At 35.1% G+C, this 24,375-nt stretch overlaps 1 protein-coding gene and 1 long non-coding RNA gene across 5 annotated transcripts in view; one reads left to right on the forward strand and one right to left on the reverse strand.

The window, feature by feature from the left end:
- Window positions 1-17,874: 17,874 nt before the first annotated feature.
- Window positions 17,875-21,031, forward strand: LOC145086754 (E3 ubiquitin-protein ligase SIRP1-like). Of its 4 annotated transcripts, none has more exons than XM_079024596.1 (3): window positions 17,875-18,117; window positions 18,617-19,798; window positions 20,868-21,031. In XM_079024596.1, the coding sequence occupies exon 2, from the start codon at window positions 18,660-18,662 to the stop codon at window positions 19,788-19,790; it is 1,131 nt and encodes a 376-aa protein (XP_078880722.1). In that variant the 5' UTR covers window positions 17,875-18,117; window positions 18,617-18,659; the 3' UTR covers window positions 19,791-19,798; window positions 20,868-21,031. The 4 variants fall into 4 exon arrangements, with proteins under 4 accessions (XP_078880722.1, XP_078880723.1, XP_078880721.1 ...); XM_079024597.1 differs by lacking the exon at window positions 17,875-18,117 and adding an exon at window positions 18,228-18,334; XM_079024595.1 differs by lacking the exon at window positions 17,875-18,117 and adding an exon at window positions 18,326-18,432.
- Window positions 21,032-23,598: 2,567 nt separating this feature from the next.
- The window catches only part of LOC145090439 (uncharacterized), an 11,015-nt gene continuing 10,238 nt past the window's right edge, over window positions 23,599-24,375 (reverse strand). Inside the window, exon 2 of the long non-coding RNA XR_013701571.1 lies at window positions 23,599-23,775. This is a non-coding gene — a long non-coding RNA (uncharacterized LOC145090439). The remainder of the gene's footprint in view (window positions 23,776-24,375) is intronic.

Below are 24,375 nucleotides of genomic sequence, written 5' to 3' on the forward strand. Positions count from 1 at the left end.
CTAAGAGATGGGAGAGTCAAAACGTATGGCTCTAATATAGGTAAAATCCATTAACTAACTCTTTTAAGCTTCTATTCTAGATTCTTAATACATAATGTGATAAGATTACAATTGATGTTTTGAAGGATCGTAGAAAAGAAAGAAAGCTTAATGGAAGAAGTTAGCAGAATCTAACCATGAAGGAATGGATTTCGATCACATTTCTCGAAGATTAGATTCTTAAGCTACTACTTAGAGTTAGAGTTAGATTGCTAAGAAAGATGTATTAGCATAAGTTTTTCAATGAATTGCATTGTAAGGACAAATTTTTTCCGCAATAAAATAAATTTTGATTTTAAATTTTATTTATTTATCCTTGCAATGGCATATATGAAAAATTGATGTTTGAATATTAGCAATAATGGATTTGATTCTTAGTTATGGAAATGTCGAAAATTTACCAAATAGGGAGAGTTTCTCATCGCCCAAGTTTTAATTGGACAGAAACTTGGAGTCATGCAACTTGGTTGCACGATGAATGAGAATATTCATATTTGGAAATTAGACTAATTCATTGACAAAGTGTCAAGTGAAGGACTAGGAGATCGAATACACAAAGTTGCGTATTGATCAAGTCCACCATAAGAGTAACCAAGATATTCGTCATGATTTAGTAAAGGTTTAGTAAATATGATTATACTTATAAGATTAAGTGTAATTCTGAATTGATTAAAAAGGTTTAAATCAATAGCAGAACGAATAAGAAGAATCAAGCGGGCAGAAAGATAGAAGTTTCTCCATTCTAAGAAGAAGGGAGAGTACCTTTTATGCTTTATGATAGGTCTTAATGATTAAGAACCTTATCTCAATTGATCCTCTAAGTGAGTCTTAGTACAATTGTATGTCTAAGAAGAGGAATCAAGAATTGAAGAAATGGTTAAATCAAAAAGTCAATCATACTTCATTCCAATAACAAGTCTTAAAGATAAGATTGTGGCAATAAGTGACAAGTATTAAGAAGGTTTTTAACATTCATCAAATGTGGAAAGTTGTGATGTCTTGGATAAGACAAAGACCAACTAGGACCAATTTATGAAGTGTTTTGATAAAAACTACACTAACTCTTGAATATTTGGTTGTCAAGAAATATTTATTGACAAGAGAATCTTATATGTCAAGGAGTCAGTGGGAGTCTTAATGGTCTTGAAAGGTTTCAAGAACAAATCAAATAAACCTTATCGATCATCACTAGCACACGAGTTGAGGTTTACAACCTATCGTGTTGACATTATTTTGTTTCTGTGTTGTTCCAATTGAGTTAATTATGCATGTGAGTTCTATGAATTCTCATTTTGAACGCATAAAAGGCAAAGCACTTTAATCAATGAAAGGTACATTGATAGGAAAGGGTGAGCTGCTTAACTACTTGGAAGACATGGTGGGCAGCTGTGCTACCAAAAGGCAAGAAATCAAGATTAAGAAAGTTCGGTCCATATGAGTTTGAATTTATCGTAAACTTTAGTTTTAACAAATTCACATGGATAGGAACACACACACTGTTTAAATCTAAGTGTCATAAGATTTCCTCCTTCATGAAAATGATTGTGAGGAAATGCTTTCACTAAGAAAGATTTTAAGAAGATAGTGATTGTAAAATTGCATTCTCGAATTCGATTATGGTTACGGTATCCCTTTCCATAATTTGAATTGTAATGTTTGGCAATTGTTTACACACACATATGAACTATCTAAGGCAAAGGTGTATAAGTTCAAGAAGCCTTGATAAAAGATTATCAAAGCACTAAGTATTAGAAACATGAACTTAAGAAATTCAATAAGCATTGTTTTTCTGAAAGTTAAGATGTTTATGAATACATGTCGAAGCTAGTGGGAGCATAGATGTTATATTTTATAATAATCATCATGATAGTGGGAGCATAAATGTTATGGTTGTATGATTATTAAGGCACGTATTGCAAGTTGGCAATATTAATTATAGAAAACAAGAGTCATTCTTTACAAAGTTGTAAGGAAGGAATAGTTGTTTTGCTATAATTAAGGGAGAGAATATTATGCTTCATTTCAAATCTAAAGGTTTAGGTTGAGAAATGTTAATAAATTTAGTCAAGGGTACATAGTGTGTTCTTAAAATTTCGATTATGATTACGGCATTCCTCTTCACAATTCGAATTTTGAGAACATAGCAAATAAAACATTATGCGTCGTGTCCCATACGCTTCCGGTAGAGGATCGATTGCAAATGTTTTAATGTTTGGCCATTCTAAAATTTTCCAAATGTCTAGCGCATTTAGAGGGAAAAAGGACTAGAATCGGTTTTGACTAAAATAATTGAACAACTATCAAAGGACAATCCAAAGTTCTACTAGGATTGGTCGCTTGTGAGTAGTTGGAAGTATAGTATTGGAAAATATGGAAATGTTTCCATATTGGATGGACAATATCGACATTATCATCAATAGAAAAGATTCTATTAAGAATAAGTTGTCATATGGAAAATATGGAAATGTATCCATATTGGGAATTGAATATTGAAAATCTATAACTAGATTAGAAACCTTTATGCAAAAGGATGTTCAAAGGAATGTACTTTGAGTGAGAGACATCATATCTAAGGAATTGTCTTGTAACAATCTCCGATAGAGGACTTTGTAATATCATTGGCAATAGTCTTTGTGACTTTGGTGCAGTGACATTACGAAAGGACAATTGCATACAATGTTAGAATCTAGCATATTCTATAAGTAGCAAGAATTTGATATTCTTTAACTTATGAAAAAAAAGGATTTGGAGTTGTGAAATGAGAATGATTGGAAATGTGCTCAATTTGGTCTATTTCACAAAGTAAGAACCATAGGTAAACATTGTGTGCATGCTAGGAGCATGGGACAAGTGTAATAATTCAAGTAAGAAGTTGATTACCCGAAATGACAAATAATGAGTAATCGATATGGTGATAAATAAAAGGAGTTTTATTTATACTCAAAGGATTGAGGCCATATGGGATTAGTATTATTCTTGTGTTTCACATTTGCATGTTTTGACTTCCAGAATAATTGAGTTTATTAAGAATAATCGAATTATTCAAACGGGCCACAGTCGTTCATATGTTGGAAGTAGATATGAATGAAGACTGTCGTGAATTGGTGTGTGGATTGTCTAAAAGAGTATTAGACATAAGCAAATGTTTGCTGCAACGTTCATGAGTGCTTATGAATATGATTTGAGCATTGGATTAAACCCACGCTCACTTGGATCACTCCATGGATTGTATCACGAGTGATTGTTGAGACGATAACATCTTATATTCTTGAAACTGAGATGTGTGAGTTGTATCTTGCGAATCGGTTTCACATTGATAATATGTAAACGTACTAGTAACTTGGTGTTATAAAACATATTGTTGTGTGTGATTCGGTGCGTGAGTACAAGCAAGCATTGTATCAAAGTTTATCCGTTCCTTTTATCCAAAGTAGGATAAAAGCGATATCTTTGGGACCCTCGATGGTTTAGTGATGACAAACGTAAATGCTCGGCCGGGCTAGGGCTAATTTGATTTGTTCAATTAGTCAGTCGTCATAAATCGGAAATCGAGATATAGTACAAAGAGAATGATTTGAAATCATATCTCATATGATATCTAGAATGGAGGAATATATGATCCCTTATCTAAGGACACACGTATTTGATATGATCAGAGTTGACAGCAGCTTTGGAAAGCTACGATTGCAGATCGGGATCCGAAGTCATACGCAGAATAGTTGTTAGACTTATCCAAGTGGGAGACTGTTGGATTAGTGTCTAAGTCCATAACTATTTTGGTATGTACTTGACCCGATGGTGCATGGTCCTTTTGGGTTGCCTTCACCAAAGCAACTTGATTGGAGAAATAAATAGAGAGAGAGGTTATTATGATTTATTAATATGTTATAAGAATAATATATTAAAGGAGAAATCATATTTGTTTAATTAATATTGGTCAATAATTAATTAAGAATTAATTTTGTGATCAAGTGTAATTAATTAAACTAGAGGGGCTGAATTGTAATTATGTGATAGTTACAAAATAAGGTAAGGATTATCTTAAATATAGGGTGAACGAATTTAAGGAGATAATGCCTTAGAATTCGACTAGGATAAGGGTTTCTAAGACTTATCTTATGGTTGCTTGGTGGGCAAGCAACTAGATAAGGATAAGGACTAAAACCCTAATCTTTACACCTATATAAACCCCCTAAGGCTCATGAATTCGTCTAACCCTTCCCAAGAAGTCCTAAGGACGAATTCCTACCTCTCTCCTCTCTCTTTATACCTTCTCCATTTTCTCTTGGTGTTTGTAAGCCATTAGAGGAGTGACACTTGTGACTCTAAGCCTTCCAAGTCAATTCAAGGAGGAATTGGGATTGTTATTGCTACATAACAATCAAGGTAATATCATAAACCTAATTAAATGTTAATATTGATTTCCATATGCTAGAATTAGGGTTTATAGCCTTGGATAACTTGCATGTACAATAGAGAAACCTAGATCCAAGCATTAGGGTTTGCATGAGCACATAGGATGTCTTATGACCAAAAACCCATCACATATATAGTCATAAAAGGTCCTCCAGTTCATCCCATGCCCTTGGGTAGCAAGGGTATACATCCAAGACCATACGTACCAGATAGATTACTAGTAAACTACCATATGGGTAGTTTAGGAAGATACTAGAACCATTACTAGAACGCGATATCATACAATGAGTCAGTTCATTCATGAGTCAATACTTTCTAGAACATTAATGTACATTACATATACAACTATACTAGGACGAGAACATATACAACTATACTAGGACGAGAACATATACAACGATACTAGAACGATTACATTACTATACTTGCTAGGTAGAGAGCACGTACATTACAGCTAGAACAGTTCATTACATTACATATACTAGAATATGTTAATTACTGTGATTTAAATCGGAGCATGACTTAAATGACATGGCCTGAGTTGTAGCCAGAGTCTCTTTAAGGGAGAGCATGAGTTTGCGTATAGATTCTATAATGGATTGACTATCCTACACCTTGTTGCTAGCTACAACGGGACATGCAGATCTGCGGGTGCCAAACGTCATACATAAATTTCAACCATTCTTATGTCGATGTAACCAGTCTATAGTATGAGTTTGTGTATAGATCTATACTGGATTGACTATCCTACACCTTACTGCTAGCTACAGTGGGATCTGCAGATCTGCGGGTGCCAAACGTCATTTCTTATTACGACCATTCTTATGTCGTTGTTACGAGTCGATAGTATGGTACAATTTATCACATAATGCCTTAGCCTAAAATCTGGTTTAAGGTAGTTAGTACGGTAGTAGTCCTTTTAGAGCTACGTTTTAGTGCTACAATGATTTACCCATTACATATTTTTAGTGATAACCTCACTTAAACATTAATGTACAAACTATATTTTGTAAATAATAGTTACACTTGGGAAAATTACACACTCTTACAAGGAACGAACATTGAGAACAGTTAGGTCTCGGTAGGAGACACCTTCTTATACTAGTAGGAATCATAGGGATTCTAGGGTTTTTCAGACACTTACAGTTCATATACACTTCCAATACTTACAATACATAGACTTACAAATTCTTACATACAAATACTTGCATACAAATTAAGACACTAAATACTTATGATCTCACCAGCTTCAAAGCTGATACTCGCTTTCAAAATTACTTGTATCCTCAGGTCATCATAGACAGGTACCGATGCAAGGAGAAAGGAAGATGGAGCTTGTTCAAGACTTATCTTTCATTTTGATTTATGCTTTAGTGTTTATCAAAATTTGACAGAACACATTTGTATAATAATTATATTATTAATGCAATGGATGATGTTGTTGCTTGTTTACTACTTTACATTGTTGTTGATATTATACATGACGTCCTCCACCCCAGAACGTTTCCGCCGTTCTTGGTTTTGGGGTGTGACAGATTGGTATCAGAGCATTGTTTATAGTGAATTAAGTATATCAACCCATAAAAGATATACTAACTATAAATACATAAGGGATTAAAAATACTCTGACCAAGAGTTTATACTTTAAATAGTAAAATATTTAAGTAAGTATACGTGCTGCATTCATACTAAAATCAATGTCACTAGTACAGTATAAAAGAATTACGATTGTTGGACAACACAAGTGGGCTTAGAGACATATGGTCAAAACTGGGAAGATATAGCCTGATCACCTATATTATCCGAGGGTTGACTAGCATGTGCCTAAGTTTAATTGTGTGGTTGCAACAATGCTAAAATCTTACCAACCCTACCACAATGAGAACAATAGAACATAACATTAAAATTTAAAATACTATAGGAGTATTTGGTGGAATTATAAGTACGTTATACTTGAGAACTAAAACGGGATCCTCATTACTAAGTTGATAGTTGCTAAGTGGATACACTAAGGCTATATGTAATTAGGATGTTATAGACTTAGAATTTGTGGAAATTTTGCCTTACCCCTATTATGTGTGAATTTGGAATTAAGGTCACTTATTCGAAGGTCTATCCTGTTTAGATTACACATAGCTGGTATGCACTTCACAAATAGCGATGTAACTAATGAAGGTTTTCTAAATAATTATCTAGATAGTTCGTCTAATAATTATTCTCTTACCTTAAATTATCGCATAGAAAACATAGATGGGCTCCATCCCCTCAGCAACCAGTATCTTCCGAACGAAGTCATAGCTGGTTGGTTTGGAGAAGAACCAGAGAATGATCATCCTATCCCCTTGAATGATCACCATGATGAAGACTTTTCGTATGATGCTAACTCCGAACCAGGGGTTGAGAACCTACCCCGAGCAGCTCCCTTTCCAAATTCCTAACCCTCGTCCGGCTTTTCATGGCCCGACCCCCTGAGTGAGTGGAATGCTTGGAAACATGGAGCCAAGGACAAGATCAGCCATGCCATTTAATGGCGACCGAAGCTTTTACGACTTGAGCAATGGAGGCTCAACAGTTAGAGTCTTGCCAATCTTGGTCCGCAGAGTGACCCGAAATGAGATTCAAGGCAGGACAACCCTACATCAGATTACAGAAATATTCGCCTATGCTAGAATGCATACTCTCCACACCATTCATCTAGAAGATGCTCATGAGAGATCAGAGAGAAACCATGAAACCCTGCTGCAAGCACTGGCTGAATCACGAGCCGAAGTCATAGAGCTCCGAGTACGCCAGATGGTGTGCGAAAGACACCTACTTGACATGGAACGTCAATTGGCTGAACTAAGAGTTCACCAGAGGGATGACCGTCGCCAGTAGTAGACGCTTTACTTTATTTCCTTATAAAGAGGAATCGTATTTTTCTGTCTATGCCCGATGTGGCATTTTCTATGAAATTATCTTGTACCGTAAGTACTTTAGTTAGGTCTTTATGCTGTCAGGAACTATCTTCTGTGGATATGATGTAAGACCTTTACAAGGTCATTTTCCTGAACCTTTATGTCGTGAATATAGTAGATATTGACAGCCGGCTAACTTTTGTGTCATTCTTCATTCAAGTACTTTTATCTTACTTTCATTGGAGTCTATCTGAATCATGCTTTAGTCAAGTCATTGGACTATAGTAATTTAGCTCCGGAGACAATTCCAAGTCTCTTTCAGTGGTTGGACCTCGTTATTCACCAACCCACGATACCTCGGCTTGAACAACAAACGTCTTGAGACCATTCTATGAACATACTTCCATTCCGTACTAGGACTGCATCATAGGGATGTAGGTCAAACCTTCGCGAACATACTTTCATTTTGTGCTAGGACTGCATCATAGGGATGTCGGTCAAACTTTTGAGAACATAGTCGTACTCTTTACATGAACAATCTAAGTACATCAGGGTCAATCAGAATCGCTCATAAACCCTTATCTTTCGTGTTACAGAATCATGTCGTCATCCGGAAGCAATCAGTCGAACAAGGAAACATCCGCTTTTCCTATGGATGCCGCTACCTTTCAAACAGCAGTTACAGCTGCCGTGGTGGCTGCCGTAACCGCAGTCCTTGCGCACCGTAGCGCTAACAGCACAATCAATGCTGCTGATGGGAATGAAGTTTCCAATCGTGGTATCCATCCAGAAGGTCATCAAACAGTAACAGCCTCAGGCCCGCAAAGCCGAAAATCAAAGAACAAGAAACGGAAGCGTCAAGCTCAGAAAGAACGCAAGAAACCCCGAAAACTTGCCATGCAACAACCACAAACCTCTGCCATCCCAGTACCAAGCAGACCATACAAAGGAACACTCCCGAAGTGCGACCGAAGCAACTACCACCACGAGGGAATTTGCCGAGCCTTGCAATGAAAAAATTGCAACAAGATGGGACACATTGCTCGTTTCTGTAGAATTACCTCCATTACTGGAGTAAGCCTACTTTGCTATGGTTGTGGTGAGGCAGGGCACTATAAAAGAGATTGCCCGAAGAAGGAAATCAAGGAAAGAACCCGCATCCCCATAAATCCCACTCGACACTTCACTTCTACCACCAATGTTGGTGCTGTCCAGATATGTCACCAATGCGGTGAAATTGGACACTTCAAGAGAGATTGCCCGATAACAAAGAACTTGGGTGTTGAGGGGAAGATTCTCAGGATCACAGCTGCAGGAGAGCCTGCTCCGGAACCACGTTAATGTAATTAAGGCGTTTCGTTGTAACAGACTTATAAACTATCTAGAACTAGTGCAACTAGAGTCATACCTTTTGCGAGATCCTGTCTGTATAGGGAGTCTCGTGCTGCGTATACTTGTCTTTTGTAGTATATCTTATTCGCAGCAATAGTCTTGTGGTAAATCTAAAGTACTGTAACTCTGTTCATGGTTGCACGGTTGTGTTTTGTCTGTAAACGTCTTATGTTCAAATCTAATGTCTTTAAGTTTCAGTATGATTCCGACATTATCATATGACTCGATTCAATTTGATCCTCACAAAAACAACTTCATACGTACATCTCTTTCTTCTAGATCACTCTCCCAGCGAAACCGTCACATCAGAACGCCGAAGTACTCATGCCGGGAGTACCTTTTAGTTATTTTCTTTCCGAAGAAATCCCCGAAGTACCACTCGTGCAGTACGTCAAGTTCAATCCAAGGATTCATGCGATTGATCTATCACTGAGGAAGGTATACGTAAGAGTTATATATAATCAAGCTTCTACAGGTTTAGAATTGATGATTCCACTTTAACTTTTTTTTCCCCGATGGGATGTGAGCTTAAAGAAGAATCAATTATTCGACTACCTTTTCAACCTTAATTATATGCGACTCGTATACCCGAAATTGTGATTGTAAAACCGTGTATGAATTCTAATATGAACTTCAGGACGGAGAACTACTTAAGCCTACGAGTAATCACATTGTCATGTGAACAAACTTAGAACCCAGTACGACTCCTGTAAACAAATCGCCTTATAGTTTAACACCTACGGAGATACAAGAACAGTCCGGACAACTTAACGAACTACACAGAAATAGAATTAGAGGACTAGGTTTCTCACCCTGGAGAACCCCGGTCATATTCTCCCAGAGATCGACGGATTGCAACGTATGTGCCTCGGATATCGAGGACTCCGTCAAGATTTTCCATTTGAAATCGTTATCTCTGCCGCACATAGATGAAATGGTTGGGCAAACACAAGGACAGAATTACTTTCAGAAATGGGCCTGAGATCCGAATATCACCAGTTCGAGTGTTAGGGAAAGATGTCCGGAAGACTATCTCCTAAACTCGATGCGGACACTTCGAGTCCGTAGTGATACCCTTCGGATAGGACCAATACGCCCATAGCTTTCATGAGCTAAATGAGTAGGGTACGTCTTTCTTACTTGGGTCAATTCGTCATTTCTCCATGTAATGACTTACTTATCTACCCTCGTAGTTAGAAGAAAACCCATGGAAACAGTCCCTACAGAAGAACCTTAGCGAAGTTCTCTAGACACGAGTTTTGAAATTGAAGAGTCAAATTTCTATGACACGCTGTTAGTAATGTGAGAAATTAAGAGCACTCTTTCAATTTGTCAAAACCGTTGAGCATTTATTGACACCAGAGACGCCGACAGTCTTTCGCCAAATTCTAGGTCTTACCGACCTACCGCCTCAGTTCATTTAGAACTCCTCGCAAGCTACAAAAACCCATATGACTTTGACCCAGCAAGGGGTGGCCTTTGACTGGGAAGTTAAGCAAGAAGAGGAACCTTTGGAATTCCAAGTGAGTGACCAAGCTCTTTAGGTTAACTCACTCTAGGAATGGCTTAATACGCTTCGTATCGCGTGGAAAGCTAAATCCAATATAGTTAGGACCTCCGAGATTCTTATCAGAATCGGTCCTGTGCCTCGCACAAACTAGACCTACTCCGCGAACTCAGTAACGTACATTCTACTCTTCGCGTCTCGATCGTGAAACCATACCTTTCCGTTAGGACTCTTGTAAGTCCACTCGTCGAGATCCTCGCCTTTGTATTAGAACCGTAGTGACCCTCGACCGAGAGGTCAAGCGGACGAAGCATCGCCATCACCCGATAGTGAAGGTTCGTTGGGATTCCAACCGAGAACCCAATTTCACTTAAGTGCGCTAGAAGCAATCAATTAGGAAGTTTCCTCCTCACGACTCGATCATTAGTGCATACATCCTTGCCTAAATTCTAATTTCGGGACGAAATTCCCTTCAGCAGGGGGATGATGTGACAACCCGAAATTTCTATTCTGAACAAACCATATCAAGCCAATAGATGTAGATCAGTTACAATGTAAACTCAGATTTTGAGTATAAGTTTGGCAGTTTTCAGGATTTTACACTTAAGGAGATATTAGGAGAGTGGATGCACTAGGGTTTTGTGCAACACTGTAATTCCAATACTCTAGGACATTAGAATTCATTCCGAGAATAGAAATATTTTCTGCCAAAAATCTCAGAACTATAAATAGAATTATGAACCAAATTGGTTCATTAGTTGAATTCCAATTAGAGAAAAGCCAAATTCCCTCTCACGGATCTTCGGGTTTTCATCCCAAATCGTGAGTACACTTCTCTAGTTTTGTTATAAGGCTTTTTTTATGCTTATTAACATAGATTGTATGTCAAATACATGAGATCCAGGAGTTTACCGCCCAAGAACGTTGTGACATCCCCAAATTCACGGCCAGAAAAGACCGGTTTGTTTATGCTTTGTTTAAAAATCAGAGTTACATTTTTAAATGAAAGTGTTGCGGAATTTGTCCCAAAACAAAAATATGATAAAGATTTATCAAAAGCATTTCCATAGAAATGTATTTCATTAAAAGACTCGGGATGTCATGTTCGTACAGATCAAAAGCATAAACAATACAATATAAGCCTTACTACATTATTTCATATCTACAGGCCTATATCCGTAATCCCTCGTCCAAAACATCACACCTATGCTCATGCACCACTACCTGTAATACATAAAACTGAGTGGGTCAGGCTTGGGAGCCTGGTGAGCACATAGGGTTTTCAACCCACAATAAATAAGTTTATTAATTTCATCGATCAACAATAACCCGATTACCCGTTCCCGTTATCCTCACTTTACGTCCCTAAACACCTATCATAAGGGACCTAGCCTAAGGATCATCATCGGGACGAACACTATTGCTAAGGGGATTCCTCAGCAATAAATGTCCTAAAGGCAACCATGTGGGGGATGGAGTACACCGGTGAACATATCGTTCACAAACACCTACAGGTTGCGAGCCTGCTAGTGTTCCACTGGACTGTCTAGAAGAGTCCGTGGTCGTCATCCATACTCCGCTAGATGACAGAATCAACAACATCAACATCGAGGCCTCTCATCATTTTATCACACATCACCTATTGCATCTACCCATGTTTTACCCCAACATTTTCGTAGATATAAAATACATATACAGTTTAAATCATTGAAAACATGTATAACAACGTTCATCTAGCATAGATATCAAGTATTCAGATAATATGCACACATAGCACGTAATTTATATAAAATACTTCATATCTATGTGTAAGTTGAAAGTAACTATGCACTCACTTGTTAAGGTGATGATTCCAAAATCGGGCAGCGCTTGCTTCTAACGATTCTATTTTCCTTCGACGAAACCTAGCATTATTATCGCTAAATTTTAGTCTAATATTTACCGTGACCAACTATTAGTCTTAGTATTATTATTATTATATAAGCGTTAAACAATATTTTCCAACCACTATGTACAGACAGGGGCCAGACATAAAACACCGGAGGGCAGGACCATTTTGGCATATAGCACTTCTGAAATCCAACAACCCTATGCGGCCCTTTAAACCAGATTCCCCGTACCGCGAGTAGTTAAAAAAAATATATTATAACGACACTTATATAAGTTATAATAATAGCTCAAATATTTATTATAAGTTCATAATAACAATACTAATTTTAAATATAAGCTATATTAAAATAAGGTAAGCATAACTTACTTACAAGGGGGTTTTAGCTAGGAGTCGGGCTCTGCAGGGGCAGAACTTCGTCGCTGAATCTTTCTAAGAAAGATTCGTGCAGCGCTTCAGCGCTCACCTTACTATACTAAGCTACAGAAAGAGAAGTCGAATCACGAGGGACCGAAATGCTCGGGGGATAAGGAGAGAAAGACTCTTGAATCAAGAGAATGGTGCAAGAAATATGAGAGCCCAAGGCTCTTATTTATACTAATTGAATTTTCAAAAACTACCCTCCATAATTACTTAATGACCTTTTAGTTATATAAACAACTAAACACCCCTCTATAATACTATTATAAATGGATTTAATGATATTTGTACTAAACTAATGTCGAAAGAACTCAACATTAGTCTTATAATGACCGCATCGTCGATACCTTTCTAATGATATATACATATGTATATATATATGTGTACGTATACATGATTTATACTTTATTTTAATACGTAAATATGCTATTATAATTTGTAACTCGTTCATACGAACTCCGTTTTTGACGTTCTTTATATCCACGCGTAGGTGAAGACGTACTCTACAACTTTCGTTTAGAGTCCGTCGGCTAATTTTGACTTTATTTTTAAAGTTATATTTTTAACAAGCCGGGACATGATTGGTCTGTTTAAAATCTCATAACTTCTTCATACGAAGTCAGATTTGGGCGTTCTTTTTATCGATGTTCTTAGTTTAACATATTCTACGACTTTCGTTTAGATCACTAAGGCTAAATCTCGCTCTATCGTAAATTCACTATTCACGCTTCCCGGTATCGTGTCGGTTCTGTCGTGAAACTTCGACGGGTCATAACTTCTTCGTTATAACTCGGATTTCGGCGTTCCTTATATGCACGGAAACCTTGAGACATATTCTACAACTTTATGTAGAGATATCGGGATTATCTCACACTTTAATTTTGACGCTCATTTTTATTCTTTATTAATTATACATTTATAATTAAATAATAAACACATATAATTCACATAATACTCAAATATTTCATCTTTATTACTTCAAAAAGAGTTACAAGAGTTGACCTAGACTATTACATTGACAAAAATGCTTAGCCCTGAAACCCGGGCGTTACAAACGTTCTTGGGGAGTAAACTCCAAAATCAAGCTTAAAGGCCACCTAGTCCCATTTCCTTGTTAGACAACTAGTTAAGGATAATATGTATGTACACTTGAGACTAGAAATCAATCAAGAACACCTAGTTTTAGGAGTTTACAGCCCAAGAGATTCTTGGACCGTAAACACCAATTTCAAGGGCTTAAATGTGCCCTAATTACCCCAAAGGCTTAGGCTTCATTATAGACATGTACACTAATGTGTTTAGAACCTAGAAAACATAAGAAAAGCACAAGTGTTGAAGAGTTTACGGCCAAGAGTGGTTCTTGGGCCGTAAACTCCTATTAAGGGGTCAAAGGCCACCCTAAATCCTTCCTTAAGCCAAGAGAAAATTTGGGCATGTACCTAAATGAGTTATGGACTAGTTAAAACACTTAGAACTCCAAGAGTGAGGGAGTTTAGGGCCCAAAAGGTTCTATGGCTGTAAACTCCATGAAATGGTACCAAATGGTGCCATAAACTCTTCTAAAGCCAAGTACAAAAGCCTAGAATTGTTCCTAGTTATTATAGAGATTTGAAAGCACCATAATCACCCTCCTAAGAGAGTTTACGGCCGTAAACTCCAAGGGAAAGTGGTCTCTGGGCCGTAAACTCCCCAAAGGAGTCAATATGGTGCCCAAACACTTGTATAAGCCTTGAAACAATTCCCACTAGAGTTGTAGTAATTCTAAGCACCATTTAGAGCATTGGTTGAGAGTTTACGGCCAGGAGTTTACTCCCCTGGGCCGTAAACTCCAATGAATATGGTCATTAGACCTTAATCTCACATTAGGGGCATTGCACTCCTTTGTTGCAACCCATTAGCCTCCTAGCACTTGACCAAAAGTGTTTTCCTCGCGTTTAAATGTTTATACTTGTATAATTAGTGATTTAATATCTAATTATTTATATACATATGTCTTCATATGTAATTAGGATCATTGTGTGTATCTAAGTCTTCACTTGACACCAAGCACTTGCCCGATCCTTCCTTACGATAACAGTCCGTTCAATTCCAGTCACTTACTGCAGGTGAGTTCATACCCCTTAACTAATGTTTTAAACTATTTTAAATGTTTTTATGGGGGGATACAAGTAGAATCATGTTAGTTAGTATATCAATCACATGCGATTAATAAGTAGAATTACGCTAGTTATTATATCAATCACATGTGATTAATATACAGCATTCAAATGAATTTGGCTACTCATTAGCCGTTTTACCAAACAGTTTCCTTCAAATGATTTTTATAAACATTTTATATGTTTTAAAACTACTTATTACACTGTACATCTTACTCTGTACATTACCTTTCAAACTTATTTACAACTATGTTTCAGACAAATGTTTCCTTATACTTAAACTGTTTTATCAAACATATGCCTTCAAATTGTTTTATAGATTGACATCAAGTCGATATTTTCTTAAACTAATATTTATGTTTCAAATGTCTTACAAAACTTATTTATGCTTTTATATTATAAATTTCATGCCTCTATATGTATAGTTATATAAGAAATGCTTAAAAGACTTAGGAAGGCTATCCACCCTATTTCCTTTTTGCGCTTGAGATGTGGTCTGGTGGGATATCGAGTACTCGTCCGAAGGTCGTTTAAATATTAGTTATATATCATGTGTACATATATAGTCATAAAAGGTCCTCATGTTCATCCCATGCCCTTGGGTAGCAAGGGTATACATCCAAGACCATACGTACCAGATAGATTACTAGTAAACTACCATATGGGTAGTTTAGGAAGATACTAGAACCATTACTAGAACGCGATATCATAAAATGAGTCAGTTCATTCATGAGTCAATACTTTCTAGAAAATTACTGTACATTACATATACAACTATACTAGGACGAGAACATATACAACTATACTAGGACGAGAACATATACAACGATACTAGAACGATTACATTACTATAATTGCTAGGTAGAGAGCACGTACATTACAGCTAGAACAGTTCATTACATTACATATACTAGAATACGTTAATTACTGTGATTTAAATCGGAGCATAACTTAAATGACATGGCCCGAGTTGTAGCCAAAGTCTCTTGAAGGGAGAGTGTGAGTTTGCGTATAGATTCTATAATGGATTGACTATCCTACACCTTGTTGCTAGCTACAACGGGACATGCAGATCTGCGGGTGCCAAACGTCATACATAAATTTCAACCATTCTTATGTCGATGTAACCAGTCTATAGTATGAGTTTGTGTATAGATCTATACTGGATTGACTATCCTACACCTTACTGCTAGCTACAGTGGGATCTGCAGATCTGCGGGTGCCAAACGTCATTTCTTATTACGACCATTCTTATGTCGTTGTTACGAGTCGATAGTATGGTACAATTTATCACATAATGCCTTAGCCTAAAATCCGGTTTAAGGTAGTTAGTACGGTAGTAGTCCTTTTAGAGCTACGTTTTAGCACTACAATGATTTACCCATTACATATTTTTAGTGATAACCTCACTTAAACATTAATGTACAAACTATATTTTGTAAATAATAGTTACACTTGAGAAAATTACACACTCTTACAAGGAACGAACATTGAGAACAGTTAGGTCTCGGTAGGAGACACCTTCTTATACTAGTAGGAATCATAGGGATTCTAGGGTTTTTCAGACACTTACAGTTCATATACACTTCCAATACTTACAATACATAGACTTACAAATTCTTACATACAAATACTTGCATACAAATTAAGACACTAAATACTTATGATCTCACCAGCTTCAAAGCTGATACTCGCTTTCAAAATTACTTGTATCCTCAGGTCATCATAGACAGGTACCGATGCAAGGAGAAAGGAAGATGGAGCTTGTTGAAGACTTATCTTTCATTTTGATTTTGCTTTAGTGTTTATCAAAATTTGACAGAACACATTTGTATAATAATTATATTATTAATGCAATGGATGATGTTGTTGCTTGTTTACTACTTTACATTGTTGTTGATATTATACATGACGTCCTCCACCCCAGAACGTTTCCGCCGTTCTTGGTTTTAGGGTGTGACAAACATCACACCCCATATAAGGTTTACATGAAATAATGTATATAATCTTTTTTGGTTCTTGAACATGTGAATGAAAAAATGTTGCTAATCTACAGAAACACACATTGATGACATCTTCACTATTAACATGCAACAACTCATTACCCTCTTCATTACACACAACCATCATACACCATCACCGGACATCCACATGTCATCGACCTTTATCATCATCACTGCAACCTTCACGACACCATCAACTTCTATTCACCAACCCCAGTCACTCAACAATAGATTTCAATAACAATTCAACACATAACAACAAGATCAACAATAGATTTCAGCAAATGAACAAAATTAGCAACTAGAAATACATTTTTAATAAAATGGAACAAATCAGCAAAGTTCAACAACAAATTTTACCTATACAAATTCTGATACAGATATTACTTAAAAAAGAAATTAAATATCTTGTTATTTTTTGTTCTTACAAATCATCTACTCAATTAAATAGTTACCAACAAATTTTAGTTATAAAAATTCTTACAACCAAAGGGCTTCTAGCCCAGCAGTATCCGGTGTTGTCCTCTCTCTTTGAGGTTAATGGTTCAAGTCCCGTCGTGGACATATGTGAATTTAAGATGTAATTTAGGAGTATCTAAGATTTGCCGTTTCAAAAAAAAATAGTTACATATGTAACATTTAATGCCCATTTAATGATCCTCCTTAATAAATGAAGGTTTTTTTGTCACATATCAATCTGTTATGAGTTTTTACACTTGTCAATTTGTAGTAATTTTGAAATAAATATTATCCACTTGTCAATTTTTGGTTTGTTTCAATTTTTAAATTAAAGTCATATATTTATATATGTAAAGTATTAAATATCATATATATGATATTAAATTACAATAAATACATTTCTTTCTTTCTTATTTTAAAGTTGTACATTAAAAAATATTTTTTATTTACATTTTAATGTTTAATTTTATTTTTTAAATCAACCCGTATAATATATGAGTTTCACACCTAATATTTTAATATACCAATATATCACAAATATCGTCATTTAAATTTAAATGCATAGAATGAATGATTTAATAGGAATAAAAAGTAAAAAAAAAATATTTAATTCCTCTATTTAAAAAGAAATAATTTGAGATGTGTTGCCCCACTCCCTAAACAATAGGGTTTAATTCCCATCTATTTTTAGAAAGATTTATTCCGTAAATTTCGAGACAAATTCCATGAAGCTTATTCGAGTCGTCAATGGATCAGCTACAAAATTCCCAATTCACTTCAATCTAAACCCCTAAAATTTTACAGAGGGAATTTTATATAAACAACCAACCTTTCAAATTTCCTCATCTCCTTTCTCACCTTTTCTCCAAAAACCTTCAAATTTCAAGGTTTGAGGAGAAAATCTGCCCAAATCCAGCTCCCTCTTTCCTTGCTGTTTCTGGTAATTATTTTTTAATCTTTTTCTTTTTCCTTTCTTTCTTCATCTGAATCGGTAAAAGAAATGTGCCTATTTAAAGAACTTACTAGATCCAAATAGAATTCCAGAAGCATGACATTCATTTCAGGTGGTAGTCAACATAGGCTTTCGTATTTAATTTCCCTATATTCTTCTAGATTCTTCCTATGATGCATATATGAGTCATGGTATAAAAAATCAGGTAATCACCTTACAAAAAATATAAAAGATTGAAAATTAATTTGTGGTCTTAGTTTTTTGGGGCCCTTCCTTATTGCCTCGATCATCTTGCAGAATAAGGTTAGATGGGTTTTATATTTTTTTTCTTGAAAAATTATTATCTTTTGTTATATTGTTTGTGGGTATTAAATTTTAAATCTTGGGTTTTCTGTTTTAGTTTTGAAAGATTCGAAAGTTGTATGCTTTTTCTTAAATTAGTTCAAGATTTGTTCTGGGTAATTCCTGATTCAACGAAAAATTGCAGAAACTTTTTGGTGATAGAAAGAGAAAGAGAAAGAGAGAGAGAGATGGAGGAAGAGAGAGAGTCAACAAGATATTGGTGCCATGCATGTGATAGAGTCGTCGATCCAGTCATGGAGGTCGAATCGGTCAAATGTTCAGTTTGTCACGGCGGGTTCGTGGAGGAAATGGGCAGCGTAAGACGTGATGACGACCACCACCACCACCAACACGACGGTGGTTCTGGTTCCGACTCCGACCGTGGCATCTCTTTTTGGGCTCCTATCTTGCTTACTATGATGGACACCCCTCGCCGTCACCGGAGATTCAGACAACTTGGTTTAGACGAAGCGAATGAAGAACAAAACCGCCACCAAGGAGGAGGAGGAGGAGGAGAGTCGGAGTTGGACCCTGAACAGAGGAGAAGGAGGAGCACCGCTGCCATCTTCCACCTTCTTCAAGGTATTCAAGCGGGAATGGCATCTGAATCGGAGAACAACGAGGAGGTCGCCGGAGGAGACAGAGACAGCAACCAGGAACAAGTTATTCTGATCAATCCTTTCACCCCATCTATCATTGTCCACGGCGGCAGTGGTGGTGGCAACCCGTTTGACTCCAGAAACCTCTCGCAAAACCACCCATTTGGATCTTTTGGTGATTACTTCATCGGACCTGGTTTAGAACAACTCTTACAACAGTTATCCGAAAACGACCCGAATCGATATGGAACACCACCCGCCAAAAAAGAAGCAATCGAGTCAATGCCAAAAGTCAAAATCGAAGAAGATTCAATTCAATGTTCGGTTTGTTTGGAGGAATTTGAAATCGGGAATGAAGCACGTGAAATGCCATGTAAACATAGGTTTCATGGGGATTGTATCTTGCCATGGTTAGAGCTTCATAGTTCATGTCCGGTTTGTAGGTATCAGATGCCAGCTGATGAGTCAAAGGTTGACCGAGAACAAGAAGGGTCCAGGGGTATTATTGGAAATTCATCAAACGGGGCTACGGGTGAATCGGGAAATAGGAATAATGAAGAGAGGCGGTTTTCTGTATCTTTTCCTTGGCCTTTTAGTAGCTTGTTTTCATCGCCGAGGGCTAATACGGTAAATTTGGGTTCGAGTACGGTGACAAGATCGTCTTCCGGGGACTCGGGATCACAGCCGCGGGCCCACGAACATGATCATAATAGTCACTAAAATGCCTTGTAAGCTCCCAATTTTTTAATATGCTTGCCTTTTAATGATTTATACTGTGTTTGGTATGTATCAAACTAATATTGTGTTTGATATGTATCATACTGATACTGAGACTAGGGTTTGTGAATCCGACAAATCTAATTTTTCGATGGATCACATATTTGGTCCCCGAGTATTAATTCAGTTTTGCAAATTTGGTTTCATAAAATTCTATGTAAATTTGGTCTTTTTTTTGAGTTTCGTGTCATGATTTTGGTTATTGTTCTAAGTAAAATGACTATTTTTTGTCCTTTGGAGTATTTGGAAATTTGGTCCAACAAATATAGTCATTTTATTTAAAACAAGAAACAAAAACACTACAAAAACTTGAAGTATATTGAGACAAATTGAAAATTTTGTCAAAGATGTAATTTCTCTTAATTTTTAGCTCAAGTTGAAACAACATGGGACCAAAATTGCGATAGAAACTTGTTGAGCAATGAGTATGCCTTGTAAATTTCCATTTTTATTCAATTTTGTACGTTTGAGTATAACTAAGTTTTGATCCTTATTTCCTTGTTTCATTTTGGTTTTAGCTAAACTAAAGTAATTACAAAAATAACTCCTTACTCCTATGCTTTCTAATTTTAAATGTGTTTAGCATAAAGTTGTAATTGTTTTTCAGTTTTGGTTCTTATTTCAAAGTTTCATATTGATTTTAGTCATCAAGACCGTTTTGGTCCTTATTTTAACATTTTATGTAGATTTTAGTCCTTGAAAATTCAAGGTACTAAGGATCAAAATAGGTATGGAACCTTGAATAAGCACTAACATTGAAAAAGATTTAAAAATTATAGAGAACATTTATGTAATTTATTCTGAAAAACTATAATATTGAGGTAAAATAGTCTCGTATTACAAATAGATTAACCAGCAAAATGATATTACATTAGTCGGTCAGGACCAAAACCGAAATAAAACTTGAAAATATGGACCAAAAATGAAAATATATAACTTTTTTAGATGCAAAGAAAAAACACTAACCTGAAAACATCGATTACTTTGATTACTGAAAGGTTTTTATTTGTTTGTGTACAGGTCTCCTCTCTTCTGTATCTTCGTCTCTAGTCCTATCTTTCATTGTGAATTGTGATCCACCTCCACATTTGTATTCTTGTAAGTTGTATACATGTTATCATCCTATGATGGTTAGGTGTCTATATCCATGTAATTAATAAAACTTCTTGCCATCATTCTTTTAATCTTTCAAGCAATCTATCAATCAAATGTATACAATCTTCTTCATACAACATAAGTCGAGATAAAGCGAATACACATCATAGCAAGATTGTCATAGTCTAAACCTATGGAAAAAAATGGATCGTCTTGCCTAAGAATGAATTTAGGGGTTGTTTAATAAGTTCTGAACCGAATACATTCGGAGGTTATCTGCATTTAACGTGTTTGATACAACAGCTGAACAAATCAAAAGCCTCTAAACCTAGTTCTCTTAATGATTAAGATGTTGAAATTATTAAGCTGATGTTGGAATCATTCAACACTAAATGACAGTTTGTCAAATTGCCCCTTAGGCTCAAACGACCTAACGGTGATCATTTGGGAAAATATGACAGTCCGGTCCAAAGAAGCCTAATAAGCCGAGTAAAATGTGCCCGACTACATCCTTCAACATTTTTTTAACCACAAAATTTTACATGCAAGAAAGTCCATCACTATACCACATAACTTCCATTCCATGTTGAAGCTTTCTTTAATTATTATTGTATATGATTAGCAATCCTAATAGAATATAATAAACAATATATGAATTCTATAAAATCTTTATTCAACGATATGTTCACCATGTAGCAAAGAATAATCTTTCATTTGTGTTAGCCAAACAATATAAGATTGCATATGTGTTTTTCTTTAATATCATCATTTTTTAATGTTCAACACTACAAAAGGTGATCTCTCTTTTATAAGGGCCCCAAACAAAGAACCTTCTTGAGTGTCATGTAACATGTGATAAGTAATCTTAGGACCACATAAAAACGCTAATTTAGCATAGTCAATTCAATGTCGTTTTCTCTCATAGACAATTTCCATCCCTTTTTTATTATAAACTTATATCATAGACCATCAAACATAAATTTTGAAAATACAAAAACTACATGGAAACTCAAAATAAAAACTTACAGAAAAAATGTCATAAGAAATTATGACAAAAGTGTTGAAATCTGCATTACATGAAGTTTCCCAATAAAACATAAGTGCAATTCAAGATAGCTAAAACAGTTTATAAATGGTTGTGTCTGACTTAAAAACGGTCCTAAACGAGTGGAATTCGCTCATGAGTCCTTAAACGGCTCCATATCCCCCATTTAATCTTTAAAAATTAAACTTGGTTGAAATCATTCCAAACAGTCTTAAAATTGGTCTAAAATTATATTTTGAAATCAATCATAAACCGTTTGAAACAAATCATCCCTATTAAATAAAGAACTTTTTTGCCATTTGTCATCTTCTCCTTCATTTTGTCACTTGTTATTTTCTAGATTTTTTAAAATTATTTAATATCCACTTGTCATTTTTATAGTCTTTTTCTTTTTTATTCAAATTCCACCTATTAAATGTCACCTCATACTAATTAATTTTATTAATAGACTAGGTTATAATCCGTGAAAACCACGATTGATATGATTAAAATTTATATGTAGAAAAAATTAAATGCCACAATAGGTCTAAGATACCTTATCAATGGTTGAAAAGATTTCACAACTATGCTCAAAATAGGTCTAAGATCCCTTCTGTTCGATATATGATATTTAATATAATTTTTGGTTTGTTTTTTATTTGTTGAGTATAAAATGGTTGGTTCATATAAAAATCTGTACTTCATTAGTGATAATGGTTTGTTTCTATGGGCATCACCACATTATGCTGTTGATAAAGAATAGGACATATGAGCTCCTTTTTTCTAAGATTTGATTGCCATAAATTTCTTTAAGGCCAACTATTCAAATCAAAACGGTTTTCAAATTAGTTGTAGATTTATATCAAGTTTCTTCTAAAATTCTAAATAATCATATGTAATTTGATGTTGGGTATGTACCGCAAAGAGATTGATGTTAGGTGGTAGGGCCTCACTTGCTTAGTGAATGTGCCTTACAAATTAAAGAATATACCACTAGGACATATGGTTAATATTTATCTACAATACCAAAATCGGCTACTAATCCGGCAAGTTAGTTGGAAAGAAACACCAACTTTTTTCTTTTCAATTTTCTAAAGTTAAAATTCTAAAAATGCCCTATTATGTAAAAAAAATTCTTCTCAGTTTTCTAAAGTTAAATTTCCAAAAATACCCTTTTATGTAAAAAAATGCTCTGCAGTACGAGCCTCATACAAAGCCGCGCCCCTTTAATATGATGAAGAGGGGCCGCCCTCAATTGTTTTCAAATTTCTAAAGTTAAATTACTTTTATTTTATTTTTACAGGTGGAAGCAGATATTCAACATGCTAATACTCCATAAGAATTCCACCTCTTCACTCTCTTCTTATGACATTATGAGTTTGATCGTTGATGAATTTTTTTTTCGGAATTTTTTTAAAAATGATTTAGAGCAATCGTTGATCTGGGGTTATCCTAATTCGTCGATTATTGCTTCTAAATAGGATAAAAGTGTTGCCATTTTGGGTTAACAAGCAAGCTTGTAGTTTTACTAATACGATTTTCAATTTCTGTTTTACTCAATTAATGATATATTACTTTATTATATAATCAATTTTTTAATATTGTTTAAAATTATCACCGGTGGATTCTACGGGTTTTAACTTAGTTAATTTTATAAAGTACTTATTTGTACACAAGAAACATAACATTGTAGGCGATAGAATTTTAAATTTAATTTGATAATAATCATGAATAAACTTTAGATATTCTAATATCCAAATATAATTCTTTACTTTTCTCCTTTCTTTGTCTTCACAGTGGGCTTTGAATCTGAAAAAAAAAAGTAGTTATATTAAGAAAAAATGATATTAGTTACTAAACATATAAAGATCAAATAATAATGAATTTAAAAACCATGAGATATAGGTGTCAGGAGGGAGTGGAGTGGAGGGGAGTGGAGGTTAAATAAACATGACTCAATATAAATAATATGTATTTTATATGTGTTAAAGCCGATAATATATACTTTACACATAATATGTTATGAAGTCGATTAATATCAACACATCATATGAATGAAAGCATAGCAAATATTTATTAATCCATTATGAGTAATTAGTTGTTATATTTTTTTGAATGTTTTTGCCGTATAATATTTTTTTAGAAGAGTGTTGACGTATAACATGTTAATCATGAATAAGATTTATTAAGAAAATGCAAGGAGAAATTGTTATATAGGCAAAATTTTATTTTTCATACATGTACTGTATTTACATGATTTTATTAAAAAAACATATTTATTAAGTATTTATAGTTGTGGAGTAGAAAACCTATGGAACCATAAATTTATTTATTTATTGAAAACACTAATTAACACTTTAAGTAATTCAGTTATTTTATAGTGGTGATTTTTATTTTAAATTTCAAAAT

This window comes from Lactuca serriola, chromosome 2 (genome assembly GCF_051521515.1).
Source record: "Lactuca serriola cultivar US96UC23 chromosome 2, Lser_US96UC23_V15, whole genome shotgun sequence".
Classification (NCBI taxonomy): Eukaryota; Viridiplantae; Streptophyta; class Magnoliopsida; order Asterales; family Asteraceae; genus Lactuca; species Lactuca serriola.